Below are 20,374 nucleotides of genomic sequence, written 5' to 3'. Positions count from 1 at the left end.
GATGAGAGCCATTTTCATCATAGTGCTTGACAGTTTTTACAACTGCACTTGAAGAAACTGTCAAAGTTCTTGACATGTTCCGTATTGACTGACCTTCAGGTCTTAAAGTAATGATGGACTGTCGTTTCTCTTTGCTTATTTGAGCTGTTCTTGCCATAGCATGGACTTGGTCTTTTACCAAATAAGGCTCTTCTGTATACCACCCCTACCTTGTCACAACACAACTGATTGGCTCAAATAAATTACACAAATTAACTTAAGGAACACCAGTTAATTGAAATGCATTCCAGGTGACTACCTCATGAAGCTGGTTGAGAGAATGCTAAAAGTGTGCAAAGCTGTCAAGGCACAGGGTGGCTACTTTGAAGAATCTCATATTTGGATACTACATGTTTCCATATGTTATTTCATAGTTTTGATGTCTTCACTATTATTCTACAATGTAGAAAATAGTTACACAAAAAAAAACTAGAATGAGTAGGTGTGTCCAAACTGAAATAGAAATTAGAGAGAGAGTTATATACACACTGCTGTAGAGAGAAGGAAGGGCCTGGGTCAGAGAGTAGGAAGGGCTTGGGTCAGAGAGTAGGAAGGGTTTGGGTCAGAGAGTAGGAAGGGCTTGGTTCAGAGATTAGGAAGGGCTTGGTTCAGTGAGAAGGAAGGGCTTGATTCAGAGAGTAGGAAGGGCTTGGGTCAGAGAGTAGGAAGGGTTTGGGTCAGAGAGTAGGAAGGGCTTGGTTCAGAGATTAGGAAGGGCTTGGGTCAGTGAGAAGGAAGGGCTTGGGTCAGTGAGAAGGAAGGGCTTGGTTCAGAGAGTAGGAAGGGCTTGGTTCAGAGAGTAGGAAGGGCTTGGGTCAGAGAGTAGGAAGGGCTTGGGTCAGAGAGTAGGAAGGGCTTGGGTCAGAGAGTAGGAAGGGCTTGGGTCAGCAATTAACTGGAACATAAATTGAGAGGAGAACCAAATGTTTGAAATGTGAACCAACTTCTCTCACTGTGGTGGGATCCCGGTATTAAAATGTTTTACATTATATAAAAATACTGACTGAACCGTGCGATTTGTTATTACGCTTCTGGTTCCACCTAGTGGTCATGTGATGTAGTTGCAGTGTTCAGCTCTGATGACCAGGGCCCTGTTCAAAACTAGTGGACTACATAGGGTCCCATTTGGGACATTATCATGGTCACACTGGGCTAAGACATAATGAGCAGCACAATGAAAAAATCTCTCCACAACCAGTTTTAAAACTCCCATGTCATCATCTTTATTACGTTTTCAAATCAGACTGAATTGATGTGATCAGGGATGTACAGACTAAAAGACAGGAGAACAAATCAGCAGCCAAACAAACCTATAGTATAATAACACACAACACAGAGGAGAAAACCATCGATCGCTCCACTGTGAAACTCATCAGAAACTCTAGATCCCAGAGGAGGAAATACTGCAGCCCTTTCTGGCCTAATGAAATGAAGAAAGATGTTTGTTCTGACATTCTGTAGAGAAGTGAAACTGTTTTGGGTGATTATCTCAATGCGTTCAGGTCTTTGTTTGTTTCCTTTTGTGTTTTTTTCTAAAAAGCATGACATTATTTACACGTACAGTATATTACAACACTTCCACTCCTATTCTCTCAGTAGCTCAGTGGGGTGAAGCAGTGCTCTTGATGCCCTTCCCCGTGTGTCTGATTGGTTACTGCATGTTAATTAGCCTCGTCTGATTGGCTTAAAGTGTGTTCCTGGCGTGTGCTGATTGGTGATACTGAGGGCAGGAGGGCGGGGCATGTGAAAGGGGGACAGTATGGAGTGTTTCATTGGCTGACGGTGGGGGTGGATGTAACTGTGGAGGACTAGAAGCATGGTTTGGGAGGGGAAGGGTCTTTAATGGGGTCATATGAACAGAAGGCCCTATGTTGTAATATGTAGGCAGTGTGCAGAGCTAAATTGCAGGTAGACTAAGTTTGCATTAAGTTGGAAAGCACCGAACAGATGTTTGTATTAAACTCAGTCCATTTTCACCTGCGATGGTGTGCTAGTTTTACAACAACAAAGCCTTGTGCTACTGAATTACAACCCCACACACACACCTGATAGGGTTTATTCCACAATGGACTGGGTCAGTTGACCAAACCTCTTCTGGATTACTGCCAGTTATTCCACTTATGGATCCAGTTGGATCACCGTGAGCTCTGACGAAGGCCGTGAGGCCGGTACATAACCTCATTACACTAAAACATACTGTCAAGAGCCATGTGAAATATTGGATTTTTCTTTTCAAGATATCACTGAATTTTCCTACGCACCTGCAACCTCAGATGTGAGAGTGCTGCTCCTACATTCAATCACGCTGAGGGCAGAATGACTGAGGGTTGGTCAGGAGAAGGGTTGGCCACTCGGCCAGCTCCTGGGTACATTCCAAATGGCACCCTATTCCCTAAATAGTGCACTAGTTTTGACCAGAACCCATAGGGGTCATATAGGGAATAGAGTGCTATTTGGGACTCATTCCTTGCTTAGGTTAAGGCCCTGTGGGTTATGGTGGACTGTAGTGGACAGGGTGAAGTCTCCCCTTGCTACAGATCTAGGATCAGCTTCCATTCCCCCTAATCCTGTGGGGGAAATGTCAAACTGACCCAAGATCAGTGTCTAGGATCAGCTTCCATTCCCCCTAATCCTGTGGGGGAAATGTCAAACTGACCCAAGATCAGTGTCTAGGGGTAACTCCCCCCTGCTCCAGTGAGGATGGGGCTGAAGGGGACTGCAGCGGTCACAAGGCCCCCCCCAGCAGAGGGCAGGAGTGGGAGCGGATGTCGTTGTGTTTGTGGAAGGCCTCGTCCAGGTCCAGAGCCAGGCCGTTGATCGTCACCTCCATGCAGCCGCGGTAGAACGACGACACCAGGGTCGACACCAGGGGCACGTCTGGTACAGGGGTTAGAGGTCACAGGTCAGGGGTCAGACCGGAAATTAATGACACCAGGAGAAGTGGTTAATGGTAATGGCGAAACTGTGTGTGTGTGTGTGTGTCTCTTTATTCGTAACTGGGTGTTTGTCTAGAGTACAGTAGTAATGAGTGTGTGTTCTTACATGTCTCTCTCTGCCTATACCCGTCTACCTCACCGGGGAGCCCTCCTATACCCGTCTACCTCACCGGGGAGCCCTCCCATACCCGTCTACCTCACCGGGGAGCCCTCCTATACCCGTCTACCTCACCGGGGAGCCCTCCTATACCCGTCTACCTCACCCTCCTATACCCGTCTACCTCACCGGGGAGCCCTCCTATACCCGTCTACCTCACCGGGGAGCCCTCCTATACCCGTCTACCTCACCCTCCTATACCCGTCTACCTCACCGGGGAGCCCTCCTATACCCGTCTACCTCACCCTCCTATACCCGTCTACCTCACCCTCCTATACCTGTCTACCTCACCCTCCTATACCCGTCTACCTCACCCTCCTATACCCGTCTACCTCACCGGGGAGCCCTCCTATACCCGTCTACCTCACTGGGGAGCCCTCCTATACCCGTCTACCTCACCCTCCTATACCCGTCTACCTCACCGGGGAGCCCTCCTATACCCGTCTACCTCACCGGGTAGCCCTCCTATACCCATCTACCTCACCCTCCTATACCCATCTACCTCACCGGGTAGCCCTCCTATACCCATCTACCTCACCCTCCTATACCCATCTACCTCACCGGGTAGCCCTCCTATACCCGTCTACCTCACCCTCCTATACCCATCTAACTCACCGGGTAGCCCTCCTATACCTGTCTAACTCACCGGGCAGCCCTCCTATACCTGTCTAACTCACCGGGGAGCCCTCCTATACCCATCTACCTCACCGGGTAGCCCTCCTATACCCGTCTAACTCACCGGGGAGCCCTCCTATAAAGGTGGTTGAAGGCAGGCTGAGGTCAACCGTCTCCTGTCCAGGTGTGGTGTGACTCTGTCCAGGCTGACCGTCCACCTCTAGTATGGTCAGGTTCCCACTGACCGTCACATTGACCTCATGAACCTCTGCATCACACAGGAAGGCCGGGGCGCTGGCCACGATCACATCACCCACAGAGACCAGGACATACTGGGGGGGAAGAGAGAAACAGACAGTCAGACAGACATCACACTCGAGACAAACAAAACATGAATTCAGACAGCCAGAGAGAGGTCAGAGTCAGACAGACAGAGAGAGGTCAGAGTCAGACAGACAGAGAGAGGTTAGAGTCAGACAGACAGACAGACAGACATCACACTCGAGACAAACAAAACATGAATTCAGACAGCCAGAGAGAGGTCAGAGTCAGACAGCCAGAGAGAGGTCAGAGTCAGACAGCCAGAGAGAGGTCAGAGTCAGACAGACAGAGAGAGGTCAGAGTCAGACAGACAGAGGTCAGAGTCAGACAGACAGACAGACAGAGGTCAGAGTCAGACAGACAGAGAGAGGTCAGAGTCAGACAGACAGAGAGAGGTCAGAGTCAGACAGACAGAGAGAGAGAGGTCAGAGTCAGACAGACAGAGAGAGAGAGGTCAGAGTCAGACAGACAGAGAAAGGTCAGAGTCAGACAGACAGACAGACAGAGGTCAGAGTCAGACAGACAGAGAGAGGTCAGAGTCAGACAGACAGAGAGAGGTCAGAGTCAGACAGACAGAGAGAGGTCAGAGTCAGACAGACAGAGAGAGGTCAGAGTCAGACAGACAGAGAGAGGTCAGAGTCAGACAGACAGAGAGAGAGAGGTCAGAGTCAGACAGACAGAGAGAGGTCAGAGTCAGACAGAGGTCAGAGTCAGACTGCGAGTCAGACAGCCATGCATGCAGGGCAGAATTAGACCAATATCCATTTATAATAAAAACTAAAAAAAATAACAATTCAGTTTCGGAAACATACAGTGACATATCATATCATTACCAAGCCCTGCAACACCAAGAGCTGAGAAGAGAGTCCCCTCATCCAGCTGGTCCTGAGTTCACAAACCTGTTCTACTAACCTGTTGCTATGTCTTGCTTGTTCTATGCTGCTATTGTCTATATTGTAATTGTTTTTAATAACCTGCCCAGGGACTGCGGTTGAAAATTAGCCGGCTGGCTAAAACCGGCACTTTTACTGAAACGTTGATAAATGTGCACTGTCCCTGTAAAAATAAAATAAACTCAAACTCAACACACTGAAGTCTCAGTCCCCTCATCCAGCTGGTCCTGAGTTCACACACCTGTTCTACTAACAAACTGAAGTCTCAGTCCCCTCATCCAGCTGGTCCTGAGTTCACAAACCTGTTCTACTAACACACTGAAGCCTCAGTCCCCTCATCCAGCTGGTCCTGAGTTCACACACCTGTTCTACTAACAAACTGAAGCCTCAGTCCCCTCATCCAGCTGGTCCTGAGTTCACAAACCTGTTCTACTAACACACTGAAGCCTCAGTCCCCTCATCCAGCTGGTCCTGAGTTCACACACCTGTTCTACTAACAAACTGAAGCCTCAGTCCCCTCATCCAGCTGGTCCTGAGTTCACAAACCTGTTCTACTAACAAACTGAAGCCTCAGTCCCCTCATCCAGCTGGTTCTGAGTTCACAAACCTGTTCTACTAACAAACTGAAGCCTCAGTCCCCTCATCCAGCTGGTCCTAAGTTCACTAACCTGTTCTACTAACACACTGAAGCCTCAGTCCCCTCATCCAGCTGGTCCTGAGTTCACAAACCTGTTCTACTAACAAACTGAAGCCTCAGTCCCCTCATCCAGCTGGTCCTGAGTTCACTAACCTGTTCTACTAACACACTGAAGCCTCAGTCCCCTCATCCAGCTGGTCCTGAGTTCACAAACCTGTTCTAACACACTGAAGCCTCAGTCCCCTCATCCAGCTGGTCCTGAGTTCACAAACCTGTTCTAACACATTGAAGCCTCAGTCCCCTCATCCAGCTGGTCCTGAGTTCACAAACCTGTTCTAACACACTGAAGTCTCAGTCCCCTCATCCAGCTGGTCCTGGGGCTGAGTTCACAAACCTGTTCTACTAACATACTGAAGCCTCAGTCCCCTCATCCAGCTGGTCCTGAGTTCACAAACCTGTTCTACTAACACACTGAAGCCTCAGTCCCCTCATCCAGCTGGTCCTGGGGCTGAGTTCACTAACCTGTTCTACTAACATACTGAAGCCTCAGTCCCCTCATCCAGCTGGTCCTGAGTTCACAAACCTGTTCTACTAACACACTGAAGCCTCAGTCCCCTCATCCAGCTGGTCCTGAGTTCACAAACCTGTTCTACTAACACACTGAAGCCTCAGTCCCCTCATCCAGCTGGTCCTGGGGCTGAGTTCACAAACCTGTTCTACTAACACACTGAAGCCTCAGGACCAGAACATCCAACCAATCAGAATAAACCAAATTACAACACAGTCAAAACCAAAACTATATTACTTACTGAGAAACACAAACACAATGCAGTGCTATCTGGCCCTAAATCGACACAACAGCAGAACCTGAGACGGAGCTGCATATCCTGACAAAATGTAAAAAAATATAAAACAATTCGAGTTTAATTTCCCCAAATTTGAAACCCTTATTCAAGGTTTCAAAGACCTCTCTGATGAGGATAGGCTACCCGTCCTGTTGGGGGAGGGACAGGCTACCCGTCCTGTTGGGGGAGGGACAGGCTACCCGTCCTGTTGGGGGAGGGACAGGCTACCCGTCCTGTTGGGGGAGGGACAGGCTACCCGTCCTGTTGGGGGAGGGACAGGCTACCCGTCCTGTTGGGGGAGGGATAGGCTACCCGTCCTGTTGGGGGAGGGATAGGCTACCCGTCCTGTTGGGGGAGGAGGCAGAGAGCTGTGGGTTGGCAGCGCACTACATTGCTGCCTGCCAGTGTCTGACTGACCAACCAACCTGCACATGTCCTCCATTGTTATCGTTCAATGGTTATTTTGACCCTTGGTTATTGTTGTTACTGTTGTCCCTGACAATATTGATTATTATTATTAATTATGTTAATATTGTAAATCTCCAAAGTAAGCTTTCGCAACATCTACATTGTTACTTCATGCCAATAAAGCAAATTGAGTCAGACAGACCGACAGCGTCGGGCCAAGTAACCTCTCACCTCCCGCCACTCCTGGTTGTCTCTGTGGTAGTCGGAGAGAGAGATGGAGAGAGGGACGCTGTCCTGATAAACCAGGGCCAATAGAACCCCAACAGTGGAGGCTGGTCTCAGAGTCAGCTGGATACTCAGAGACTGGGACTCTGCTGGGGGAGAGAGATGTGAGTCAGCTGGATACTCAGAGACTGGGACTCTGCTGGGGGAGAGAGATGAGTCAGCTGGATACTCAGAGACTGGGACTCTGCTGGGGAGAGAGATGAGTCAGCTGGATACTCAGAGACTGGGACTCTGCTGGGGGAGAGAGATGTGAGTCAGCTGGATACTCAGAGACTGGGACTCTGCTGGGGGAAAGAGATGTGAGTCAGCTGGATACTCAGAGACTGGGACTCTGCTGGGGAGAGAGATGAGAGTCAGCTGGATACTCAGAGACAGGGACTCTGCTGGGGGAGAGAGATGTGAGTCAGCTGGATACTCAGAGACTGGGACTCTGCTGGGGAGAGAGATGAGAGTCAGCTGGATACTCAGAGACTGGGACTCTGCTGGGGGAGAGAGATGAGTCAGCTGGATACTCAGAGACTGGGACTCTGCTGGGGAGAGAGATGAGAGTCAGCTGGATACTCAGAGACTGGGACTCTGCTGGGGAGAGAGATGAGAGTCAGCTGGATACTCAGAGACTGGGACTCTGCTGGGGAGAGAGATGAGTCAGCTGGATACTCAGAGACTGGGACTCTGCTGGGGAGAGAGATGAGTCAGCTGGATACTCAGAGACTGGGACTCTGCTGGGGAGAGAGATGAGTCAGCTGGATACTCAGAGACTGGGACTCTGCTGGGGAGAGAGATGAGTCAGCTGGATACTCAGAGACTGGGACTCTGCTGGGGGAGAGAGATGAGTCAGCTGGATACTCAGAGACTGGGACTCTGCTGGGGGAGAGAGATGAGAGTCAGCTGGATACTCAGAGACTGGGACTCTGCTGGGGAGAGAGATGAGAGTCAGCTGGATACTCAGAGACTGGGACTCTGCTGGGGAGAGAGATGTGGTTATACATACACAGGTCAATGTGTAAACGATACATACAAATCAGAAGATGCATAGAGACGTGTATACACACACACACACACACACACACACACACACACCAGACCCACCGTATGTGATGTTGAACAGAGCGAAGCCTGTCCCAGGGTAATAGGTTCCGGGGTTTTCTGTACTGAAACACTGCATGTTGTCATTAGACTTGATGGTCTCCTGAATTGACGTATCCTCTCCGGTTAACCAGCGCCACTCGCGCATACAGCCATCAAACCTCGGGTTCACCTGGAGAACACACATTAGGCAGAGAACACAACACGCACATCTCCCCATAGCAGAGATTCTAGAGAGAACAGACCCCACCCCCCCCTAACCTGGTTGATGAGACTGTCCTCTTTGAAAGGGACGCCCCCTACAGTCAGGTTGAGTTCATGCATGCCTTTCTTCAGGGTGAACAGATCTCCATTCACAGCTATCTTCATCACTGCCTCCCTGTCAATCTTTATCACCAGACTCCGCCCCTGCTCCTCCACTGAGATCTACAGACCAATCAGAAAAGACAGGAGCTCAAATTGTAAAAAAAAAACAACATTTGACACGTTCTTATCCTACAGTGTCTCAGTCCCAAATGATATCCTACTTCCTATACAGCACACATTCTGACCAGGTCCCCAGTAACACCTCCAAAAAGTAGTGCACTACATAGGGAATAGGGGGCCGTTTGGGATGCACCCCTGAGTCAACGACCCCTCAGGAGAGGAGATGCCACTTTAGACTATTGAGACCAAACCCATAAGTTACACCCCCACCTTGTAAACCCCAGAATAACCTCTGACCTTTCTCCACTGTCCGTCGTTGACGGCAGGCCCGCTGCTGGTGACCCGGCTGACCGCCCCGTACCTCAGCTGCAGCTCCAGTTTCCCATGATGCATTGCAAGAACAATCCAGGAACTGTTCAGGTGACCACCAGCGAAGAAGATGACCCCCTCTGGGTCAAAGGTACGGAGGTCAAACTCAGCTGAGAAGCTAGAGGAGGGAGAGACAAAGACAGGATGTAATATAATTCTACAATGGTACAAGACTATGGTTGGACCTATAAACCCTTAAAATGCTTTTTCCTTGCTGGCATCTTTCCAGGTCTCTTGGAAAAGAGGTTGAAACCTCAGGAGACTGGTAAGGTTAAAAGGTTAGAGGTAAAAGGTAAGGCCTACCCAGTCTGGACTCTCCTGCGGAAGCGTAGCCTGACCACTGGGACTCCGCTGAACATTCGGCCCAGGTAGAGAGAACGGGAGTTCCTCTTCATGGTGAGAGAGACGCATGTAGTGATCTCCTGGTGGGGGAGAGGGGGGGAGGAGAGCAAAGTGGGGAGGAGAGAGAGGTGGGGGAGAGAGAGGTGGGGAGGAGAGAGAGGTGGGGGAGAGAGAGGTGGGGGAGTAGAGAGAGGTGGGGGAGAGAGAAGTGGGGGAGATAGAGGTGGGGAGGAGAGAGGTGGGGAGGAGAGAGAGGTGGGGGGAAGAGGTGGGGGAAAGAGAGGGGGAGGAATGAGTATAGTGTTGCAGCAGTTAATTCACTCTGGCTATCTACTCCGATTTCAGAGCGCAGAATAACTGAGGAATTTACGAACGCGCTACACCGTTGAATATAACCAGTGTCAGTAAATGTCGGCAAAAAAACAATTCAATTGTTACAAGCAGCACAGTTACAGTTACCAACGCTCTGGATAACATGAAAACAGCCTAACCAGCTCTGCTACGATGAGTAACATGCTCAGAGTGAGGTGTTCTCCCATTTGTGTCTGGAAGTAGCTAGTAGACTGAACATCCACAGGACGGTAGATCTCCAGGAAGAGGGTTGGGAGCCCTGGTCTAGAGTACAGTGCTGCTTGTCGATAATGAATCTTTGACTGAATCCCGGACTATCTACGGGTCTTGATAATGTTTTCTACGGGTCTTGATAAATGTTTTCTACGGGTCTTGATAAATGTTTTCTACAGGTCTTGATAAATGTTTTCTACGGGTCTTGATAAATGTTTTCTACGGGTCTTGATAAATGTTTTCTACGGGTCTTGATAAATGTTTTCTACAGGTCTTGATAAATGTTTTCTACGGGTCTTGATAATGTTTTCTACGGGTCTTGATAATGTTTTCTACGGGTCTTGATAATGTTTTCTACGGGTCTTGATAATGTTTTCTACGAGTCTTGATAATGTTTTCTACGGGTCTTGATAATGTTTTCTACGGGTCTTGACAATGTTTTCTACGGGTCTTGATAATGTTTTCTACGGGTCTTGACAATGTTTTGTCTTGATAATGTTTTCTACGGGTCTTGATAAATGTTTTCTACGGGTCTTGATAATGTTTTCTACGGGTCTTGATAATGTTTTCTACGGGTCTTGATAATGTTTTCTACGGGTTTTGATAATGTTTTCTACGGGTCTTGATAATGTTTTCTACGGGTCTTGACAATGTTTTGTCTTGATAATGTTTTCTACGGGTCTTGACAATGTTTTGTCTTGATAATGTTTTCTACGGGTCTTGACAATGTTTTCTACGGGTCTTGATAATGTTTTGTCTTGATAATGTTTTCTACGGGTCTTGATAATGTTTTCTACGGGTCTTGATCATGTTTTCTACGGGTCTTGACAATGTTTTGTCTTGATAATGTTTTCTACGGGTCTTGATAATGTTTTCTACGGGTCTTGATAATGTTTTCTACGGGTCTTGATCATGTTTTCTACGGGTCTTGATCATGTTTTCTACGGGTCTTGATCATGTTTTCTACGGGTCTTGATAATGTTTTCTACGGGTCCTGATGTTTTCTACGGGTCTTGATAATGTTTTCTACGGGTCTTGATAATGTTTTCTACGGGTCTTGATAATGTTTTCTACGGGTCTTGATAATGTTTTCTACGGGTCTTGATCATGTTTTCTACGGGTCTTGATCATGTTTTCTACGGGTCTTGATCATGTTTTCTACGGGTCTTGATCATGTTTTCTACGGGTCTTGATAATGTTTTCTACGGGTCCTGATGTTTTCTACGGGTCTTGATAATGTTTTCTACGGGTCTTGATAATGTTTTCTACGGGTCTTGATAATGTTTTCTACGGGTCTTGATAATGTTTTCTACGGGTCTTGATAATGTGAGTGGGGACTTTTTACCTGACAGCTCCTGAGGTCGTGGCTCAACTTCTTGCCCTGCCGACCGTCACAGAAACACCGGAAACTACCGGGTGTGTTCACACACTCCTCACACACTCCCTGCTCACACTCATCCACATCTAACAGAGAGGGAGAGAAAGAGAGAGGGGGAGAAAGAGGGAGGGAGAAAAACAGAGAGAAGGGTGTCCATTGGTCCATCTCTGGAACTACAACCCCCAGACAAGGCTGGGGGAGAAAACCACTGAAGTGAAAAACAACGTCTCTAAAATGTTATCAGCATCAACAGATGGAGGAACAACTCCTGACTTAGATTTCTCGTGATGTCAACTGAACCATGTCCCAAATGGCACCCTATTCCCCTACAGCCGGGGTCTAAAGTAGTGCACTACATAGGGAATGGGGAACCATTTGGGATGAAGCCAGAACGTCTGTCTGAATGACCTTAGAAGGCCATGAGGTTTATTATGATACGGATGGATAAATGTTAGTTCTTCTAAAGAGTAACTCTGTGACCGCCTCCCTCCCTCCCTCATTCATTCCCTCCCCCGCTTTCCCTCCCTCCCTCATTCCCTGCCTCCTTCCCCCGCTTTCCCTCCCTCCCTCATTCCCTCCTTCCCCCGCTTTCCCTCCCTCATTCCCTCCCTCCCCCGCGCCTCCTTCCCCGCTTTCCCGTCCTCCCTCCCTCATTCCCTCCCTCCCTCCCCCGCTTTCCCTCCCTCCCTCCCCCACTTTCCCTCCCTCCCTCCCTCCCCCGCTTTCTCTCCCTCCTTCCCTCCCTCGCTTTCTCTCCCTCCCCCGCTTTCTCTCCCTCCCTCCCTCCCTCCCCCGCTTTCTCTCCCTCACTTCCTCCCTCCTTCCCTCCCTCGCTTTCTCTCCCTCCCCCGCTTTCTCTCCCTCCCTCCCTCCCTCCCTCTCCTCTCTCTCAGTAAGTTGAATCCAAGACAGGAACAAACTTGTTTGACAAATAAAAGACTAGGATTACATTTCCCAATGACATTTATAAGGACCATTGAGCGTTTGGCAGGAGAGGATGTCGTGCAGATAGAGATCGGTCTTGCAAAAAAAAAATTAAACAGAATGTTTTGACTATAAATAAAAAGATGACGTGCTAACAGCTTACTTTGGCAGTCGAGGCAGTCGTCTGTGTGTGTCTGTGTGTGTGTGTGTGTGTGTCTCAGATTGTGTGAGAGAGAGATTGTGTATGTCAGTGGAGGCTGGTGGGAGGCGCTATAGAAGGGCAGGCTCATTGTAAATGACTGGAATTAGCATCCAAACACATGAAACGTATGGAAACCACGTTGGACTCCGTTCCATTCCATTACAATGAGCCGGTCCTTCTATAGCGCCTCCCACCAGCCTCCACTGGCGTGTGTGTGTTGGTATGTATGAAGGACAGCTGGCTGCACCACTAGACTAGCTACACCTGGCTGTGTACACACACACTGCATTCCAAATGTATTCAGACACCTTGACTTTTTTTTTTTAATTAAGTTTTCCAACTTTTTACTTTGTTGAAGCACCTTTGGCAGCGATTACAGCCTCAAGTCTTCTTGGGTATGAAGCTACAAGCTTGGAACACCTGTAGTCGGGGAGTTTATCCCATTCTTCTCTGCAGATCCTCTCAGGTTGGATGGGGAGCGTCGCTGCACAGCTATTTTCAGGTCTCTCCACAGATGTTCGATCGGGTTCAAGTCCGGGCTCTGGCTGGGCCACTCAAGGACATTCAGAGACTCATTGTCCTGTTGGAAGGTGAACCCTTTTCCCCAGTCTGAGGTCCTGATCGCTCTGGAGCAGGTTTTCATCAAGGATCTCTCTGTACTTTGTTCCGTTCATCTTTCCCTCCATCCTGACTAGTCTCCCAGTCCCTGCCGCTGAAAAACATTCCCACAGCATGATGCTGCCACCACGCTTCACCGTAGGGATGCTGCCACCACGCTTCACCGTAGGGATGCTGCCACCACGCTTCACCGTAGGGATGCTGCCACCACGCTTCACCGTAGGGATGCTGCCACCACGCTTCACCGTAGGGATGCTGCCACCACGCTTCACCGTAGGGACGGTGCCACCACGCTTCACCGTAGGGACGGTGCCACCACGCTTAACCGTAGGGATGGTGCCACCACGCTTCACCGTAGGGATGGTGCCACCACGCTTCACCGTAGGGACGGTGCCACCACCACGCTTCACCGTAGGGATGCTGCCACCACGCTTCACCGTAGGGATGCTGCCACCACGCTTCACCGTAGGGATGGTGCCACCACCACACTTCACCGTAGGGACGGTGCCACCACGCTTCACCGTAGGGACGGTGCCACCACGCTTCACCATAGGGACGGTGCCACCACCACGCTTCACCGTAGGGACGGTGCCACCACGCTTCACCGTAGGGATGGTGCCACCACGCTTCACCGTAGGGATGGTGCCACCACGCTTCACCGTAGGGATGGTGCCACCACGCTTCACCGTAGGGATGGTGCCACCACGCTTCACCGTAGGGATGGTGCCACCACGCTTCACCGTAGGGATGGTGCCACCACGCTTCACCGTAGGGATGCTGCCACCACGCTTCACCGTAGGGATGGTGCCAGGTTTCCTCCAGATGTGACCCTTGGCATTCAGAACAAAGAGTTCAAGCGAGAATCCGTCTGGCCACTCTACCATAAAGGCCTGATTGGTGGAGTGCTGCAGAGTTGGTTGTCCTTCTGGAAGGTTCTCCCATCTCCACAGAGGAACTCTGGAGCTCTGTTAGAGTGACCATTGGGTTCTTGGTTCCCTCCCTGACCAAGGCCCTTCTCCCCTGATGGATCAGTTTGGCCGGGAGGCTCTAGGAAGGAGGGTCCAAACATCTTCCATTGAAGAATGATGGAGCCACTGTGTTCTTGGGGACCTGCAGGAATGTTTTGGTACCCTTCCCCAGATCTGTGCCTCCACACAATCCTGTCTCAGAGCGCCACGTACAATGCCTTCGACATAATGGCTTGGTTTTTGCTCTGACATGCACTGTCAACTGTGGGACCTTATATAGACAGGTGTGTGCCTTTCCAAATCATATCCAATCAATGTAATTTACCACAGGTGGACTCCAATCAAGTTGTAGAAACATCTCTAGGATGATCAATGTTAACAAGATGCACCAGAGCTCAATTTCGAGTCTCATAGCAAAAGGTCTGAATAATTCTGTAATTAAGGTATCTGTTTTTTTATTTTCAATACATTTGTAAATATTTCTAAAAACCTGTTATTACTTTGTCATTATGGGGTATTGTGTGTAGATTGATGACATACGGTTTTATTTTTAATCAATTTTAGAATAAGGTTGTAACGTAACAAAATGTGGAAAAAGTCAAGGGGTCTGAATACTTTCAGAATGCACTGTATATAATGTATTCTATACATTATAGTTTGTATTACATGTATATAATGTGTCAGTACTGAGTAATGTGTTTTTGGTGTACTGCTCACCTAGGCAGGTCTTGGTGTTGTTGTCGTAAACATATCCCGTCTCACACAGACAGTCATAGGCTCCATCCTGGTTCACACACCTCGCTGTCCCACACATACCTGGATCCTGGCACTCATCCACGTCTGAAACACACACACACACAGTAAGGACAGTTCAATACTTCCTTCAGGTAAGGTGTGTGTGTGTGTGTGTCTTACCGTTACACATCTGGTGTCTGACCAGCATGTAACCGCGGCGACAGGAGCAATGGTAGCTACCCATAGTGTTGTTACACTCGTGGTCACATCCTCCATTCCTCTTGTTGCACTCGTTGACATCTGCCAATCACAGGAGAGACACAGAGGACATGTGACAATATGAACCAATCACTTTATCCATCAACTACATTGAACGTAGCTAAGTGTCACATGACACTTTAATGTGAGTTCTGATTAAAACGTTTATACATTGTCTTTAACTAAGTAAATCACACACACACACACACACACACACACACGCCTCTTTTCCGGCGGCTCAGAGTGACTGCTCTGATGAGCTGAATGGTTTCTGTGTATGTGTGGTTGGCCAGTGGAAAAGCCTCCGCCTCAGAGTCAGTCAGACACGTTGTGTTCTGGTTTCCCCCGCCGACCAACGGCTGGGTGGCAGGATGAGTCACCACAGAACAGTGAGAGATGGAGTCTGCATTCCACATGGCTCCCTATTCTCATGGTGTTCTGGTCAAAAGTAGTGCACTCAAACCAGGACTAGGGGTCATTTGGGAAACAGACAGCAGCAGTGCAGGAGGCATTCACACAGACAGGTCACCAGCCCCCTCCGTAGAGACAGGCCACCAGCCCCCTCCCTCCGTAGAGACAGGCCACCAGCCCCCTCCCTCCGTAGAGACAGGTCACCAGCCCCCTCCCTCCGTAGAGACAGGTCACCAGCCCCCTCCCTCCGTAGAGACAGGTCACCAGCCCCCTCCCTCCGTAGAGACAGGTCACCAGCCCCCTCCCTCCATAGAGACAGGTCACCAGCCCCCTCCCTCCGTAGAGACAGGTTACCAGCCCCCTCCCTCCGTAGAGACAGGTCACCAGCCCCCTCCGTAGAGACAGGCCCCCAGCCCCCTCCGTAGAGATAGGTCACCAGCCCCCTGTAACCAGCCCAGCGCTGACCTTCTCTTCGCAGGGTCATGTGACTTCTCATTCTGCTCTACATGTGACCTGTTCACTTCCTGCACATCCAGTCCATATTGACCCACAGAGAGACATATAAAGGGAGAGAGAGAGAGAGAGAGAGAGAGAGAGAGCAGAGACAGAGAGAAAGGGAGAGAGAGAGAGAGACAGAGAGGGAGGGAGAGAGGGCAGAGACATAGAAAGGGAGAGAGAGAGGGCAGAGAAAGAGAAAGAGAGAGACAGAGACAGAGAGAGAGAGAGGGCAGAGACATACAGACAACTCACACAGAGCCCAGTGGCACTCCAGGGACGGCATGTGTGTGTCTGTGTGGATGGAGACAGCTTTGTCACTGTCTATCCAAGTCAAGGTCAGACAGGACTCACCCTGTACCGATCATTGTCACATTCTGGAGACAGTGTAACACTGCAGAAAATCCTCTCTGTCCCCACCTCTGTCCCTTTGTATGTGTGACGAACAATAACACAGTAGCCTTCTCCCTGGCCATGTGGCCAGACTCTATGTCCCCAATACACTGGTCCTATTCCTCAGCATCACATCGGGGATTGTGGGTAAATTGTGACTGACTGATCTCCAACTAGTAATGAGTAGTTATTTCTGACGCCAGGTGATTGGTGGATCAGCCAGTGGGCTGCAACGTGGAACAAGTCCACTGAGTTTCTGTAGATCGTGTCACAGTACCTTTCTCACAACGGACTCCTGTCCAGCCAGTGAAGCAGTGGCAGAGGAAGTCGCCCTTTTGGTCCTCACAGCGCACCGTACCTCGAGGATTACAGGGAGACGGAGAGCACTGGTCTGGAATATCTGAGAGAGGGGGAAGGGAAAGGGAGAGAGGGGGAGGGAGAGGGAGAAGGGAGAGAGAGACAGGGAGGGGAGAGAAAGAAAGAGAGCATTAGAGGTCATCCTGTCAGGGAAATAACATCCTACAGTACAGCAAGTCATAGATGTGAAGGTACATAGCTCTGTTACTATATAATGTGAAGTGTTTTAGCCAGGCTGGTCCATAGCTCTATGTTACTATATAATGTGAAGTGCTTTAGCCAGGCTGGTCCATAGCTCTATGTTACTGTATAATGTGAAGTGCTTTAGCCAGGCTGGTCCATAGCTCTGTTACTATATAATGTGAAGTGTTTTAGCCAGGCAGGTCCATAGCTCTGTTACTATATAATGTGAAGTGTTTTAGCCAGGCTGGTCCATAGCTCTGTTACTATATAATGTGAAGTGTTTTAGCCAGGCTGGTCCATAGCTCTGTTACTATATAATGTGAAGTGTTTTAGCCAGGCAGGTCCATAGCTCTGTTACTATATAATGTGAAGTGTTTTAGCCAGGCAGGTCCATAGCTCTGTTACTATATAATGTGAAGTGTTTTAGCCAGGCTGGTCCATAGCTCTGTTACTATATAATGTGAAGTGTTTTAGCCAGGCTGGTCCATAGCTCTGTTACTATATAATGTGAAGTGTTTTAGCCAGGCTGGTCCAGGCAGGTACATAGCTCTATGTTACTATATAATGTGAAGTGTTTTAGCCAGGCTGGTCCATAGCTCTGTTACTATATAATGTGAAGTGTTTTAGCCAGGCTGGTCCATAGCTCTGTTACTATATAATGTGAAGTGTTTTAGCCAGGCTGGTCCATAGCGCTGTTACTATATAATGTGAAGTGTTTTAGCCAGGCTGGTCCATAGCTCTATGTTACTATATAATGTGAAGCTTTTTAGCCAGGCTGGTCCAGGCAGGTACATAGCTCTGTTACTATATAATGTGAAGTGTTTTAGCCAGGCTGGTCCAGGCTGGTACATAGCTCTATGTTACTATATAATGTGAAGTGTTTTAGCCAGGCTGGTCCATAGCTCTATGTTACTATATAATGTGAAGTGTTTTAGCCAGGCAGGTCCATAGCTCTATGTTACTATATAATGTGAAGTGTTTTAGCCAGGCTGGTCCAGGCTGGTCCATAGCTCTGTTACTATATAATGTGAAGTGTTTTAGCCAGGCAGGTCCAGGCTGGTACATAGCTCTGTTACTATATAATGTGAAGTGTTTTAGCCAGGCTGGACCATAGCTCTATGTTACTATATAATGTGAAGTGTTTTAGCCAGGCAGGTCCATAGCTCTATGTTACTATATAATGTGAAGTGTTTTAGCCAGGCTGGTCCAGGCTGGTCCATAGCTCTGTTACTATATAATGTGAAGTGTTTTAGCCAGGCTGGTCCATAGCTCTATGTTACTATATAATGTGAAGTGTTTTAGCCAGGCAGGTCCATAGCTCTATGTTACTATATAATGTGAAGTGTTTTAGCCAGGCTGGTCCAGGCTGGTCCATAGCTCTGTTACTATATAATGTGAAGTGTTTTAGCCAGGCTGGTCCATAGCTCTGTTACTATATAATGTGAAGTGTTTTAGCCAGGCTGGTCCATAGCTCTATGTTACTATATAATGTGAAGTGTTTTAGCCAGGCTGGTCCAGGCTTGTCCATAGCTCTGTTACTATATAATGTGAAGTGTTTTAGCCAGGCTGGTCCATAGCTCTGTTACTATATAATGTGAAGTGTTTTAGTCAGGCAGGTCCAGGCAGGTACAGTGGGGAGAACAAGTATTTGATCCCCTGCTGATTTTGTACGTTTGCCCACTGACAAAGAAATGATCAGTCTATAATTTTAATGGTAGGTTTATTTGAACAGTGAGAGACAGAATAATAACAACAAAATCCAGAAAAACACATAAAAAAATACTATAAATGTATTTTCATTTTAATGAGGGAAATAAGTATTTGACCCCTCTGCAAAACATGACTTTGTACATGGTGGCAAAACCCTTGTTGACAATCACAGAGGTCAGACGTTTCTTGTAGTTGGCCACCAGGTTTGCACACATCTCAGGAGGGATTTTGTCCCACTCCTCTTTGCAGATCTTCTCCAAGTCATGAAGGTTTTGAGGCTGACGTTTGGCAACTCGAACCTTCAGCTCCCTCCACAGATTTTCAATGGGATTAAGGTCTGGAGACTGGCTAGGCCACTCCAGGACCTTAATGTGCTTCTTCTTGAGCCACTCCTTTGTTGCCTTGGCCGTGTGTTTTGGGTCATTGTCATGCTGGAATACCCATCCACGACCCATTTTCAATGCCCTGGCTGAGGGAAGGAGGTTCTCACCCAAGATTTGATGGTACAAGGCCCCGTCCATCGTCCCTTTTGATGCGGTGAAGTTGTCCGGTCCCCTGAGCAGAAAAACACCCCCAAAGCATAATGTTTCCACCTCCATGTTTGACGGTGGGGATGGTGTTCTTGGGGTCATAGGCAGCATTCCTCTTCCTCCAAACACGGCAAGTTGAGTTGATGCCAAAGAGCTCCATTTTGGTCTCATCTGACCACAACACTTTCACCCAGTTGTCCTCGGAATCATTCAGATGTTCATTGGCAAACTTCAGACGGGCATGTATATGTGCTTTCTTGAGCAGGGGGACCTTGCGGGCGCTGCAGGATTTTAGTCCTTCACAGCGTAGTGTGTTACCAATTGTTTTCTTAGTGACTATGGTCCCAGCTGCCGTGAGATCATTGACAAGATCCTCCTGTGTAGTTCTGGGCTGATTCCTCACCGTTCTCATGATCATTGCAACTCCACGAGGTGAGATCTTGCATGGAGCCCCAGGCCGAGGGAGATTGACAGTTCTTTTGTGTTTCTTCCATTTGCGAATAATCGCACCAACTGTTGTCACCTTCTCACCAAGCTGCTTGGCGATGGTCTTGTAGCCCATTCTAGCCTTGTGTAGATCTACAATCTTGTCCGTGACATCCTTGAATAGCTCGTTGGTCTTGGCCATGGTGGAGAGTTTGGAATCTGATTGATTGATAGCTTCTGTGGACAGGTGTCTTTTATACAGGTAACAAGCTGAGATTAGGAGAACTTCCTTTAAGAGTGTGCTCCTAATCTCAGCCTGTTACCTGTATAAAATACACCTGGGAGCCAGAAATCTTTCTGATTGAGAGGGGGTCAAATACTTATTTCCCTCATTAAAATACAAATCAATTTATAACATTTTTGACATGTGTTTTTCTGGATTGTTTTGTTGTTATTCTGTCTCTCACTGTTCAAATAAACCTACCATTAAAATGATAGACTGATCATTTCTTTGTCAGTGGGCAAACGTACAAAATCAGCAGGGGATCAAATACTTTTTTTTCCTCACTGTACCTGCCTGGACGAGCCTGGCTAACTGCACTTGGGAAAGGGAGAGGGGGGGAAAGAGAGAGAAGGGGGGAAAAGAGAGAGAGGGAGGGAAAAGGGAGAGAGATGGAGGGAAAAGGGAGAGAGAAGGGGGGAAAAGGGAGAGAGAAGGGGGGAAAAGGGAGAGAGAAGGGGGAAAAAGAGAGAGAGAGGGGGGGAAAAAGAGAGAGAGGGGGGAAAAAGAGAGAGAGAGGGGGGGAAAAAGAGAGAGAGGGGGGGAAAAAGAGAGAGAGAGGGGGGGAAAAGAGAGAGGGAGG

General features: G+C 48.5%; 1 protein-coding gene across 4 annotated transcripts in view; it reads right to left on the bottom strand.

Moving 5' to 3' along the window:
* Positions 1-1,237: 1,237 nt before the first annotated feature.
* Positions 1,238-20,374, bottom strand: part of gas6 (growth arrest specific 6) — a 28,412-nt gene continuing 9,275 nt past the window's right edge. The window contains exons 5-15 of one of the 4 annotated variants that reach the window (XM_090207135.1): positions 16,583-16,705; positions 14,929-15,048; positions 14,731-14,853; positions 11,269-11,387; positions 9,321-9,439; positions 8,946-9,135; positions 8,484-8,648; positions 8,226-8,394; positions 7,083-7,222; positions 3,872-4,079; positions 1,238-2,916 (exon numbers count right to left, since the gene is read on the bottom strand). In XM_090207135.1, coding sequence (XP_090063261.1) covers positions 2,765-2,916; positions 3,872-4,079; positions 7,083-7,222; positions 8,226-8,394; positions 8,484-8,648; positions 8,946-9,135; positions 9,321-9,439; positions 11,269-11,387; positions 14,731-14,853; positions 14,929-15,048; positions 16,583-16,705 — 1,628 coding nt within the window. In that variant the 3' untranslated portion in view covers positions 1,238-2,764. Of the gene's footprint in view, positions 2,917-3,871; positions 4,080-7,082; positions 7,226-7,803; positions 8,100-8,225; positions 8,395-8,483; positions 8,649-8,945; positions 9,136-9,320; positions 9,440-11,268; positions 11,388-14,730; positions 14,854-14,928; positions 15,049-16,582; positions 16,706-20,374 lie in introns of those variants that run through there. The other 3 variants (XM_090207134.1, XM_036951183.2, XM_036951184.2) reach the window with 3 other exon arrangements.

This window comes from Oncorhynchus mykiss, chromosome 18, assembly GCF_057628025.1.
Source record: "Oncorhynchus mykiss isolate SJ-2025 chromosome 18, ASM5762802v1, whole genome shotgun sequence".
NCBI classification, from domain to species: domain Eukaryota; kingdom Metazoa; phylum Chordata; class Actinopteri; order Salmoniformes; family Salmonidae; genus Oncorhynchus; species Oncorhynchus mykiss.
The sequence above is the reverse complement of the archived record's forward strand: the minus strand, read 5'-3'. Positions and strand labels throughout refer to the sequence as shown.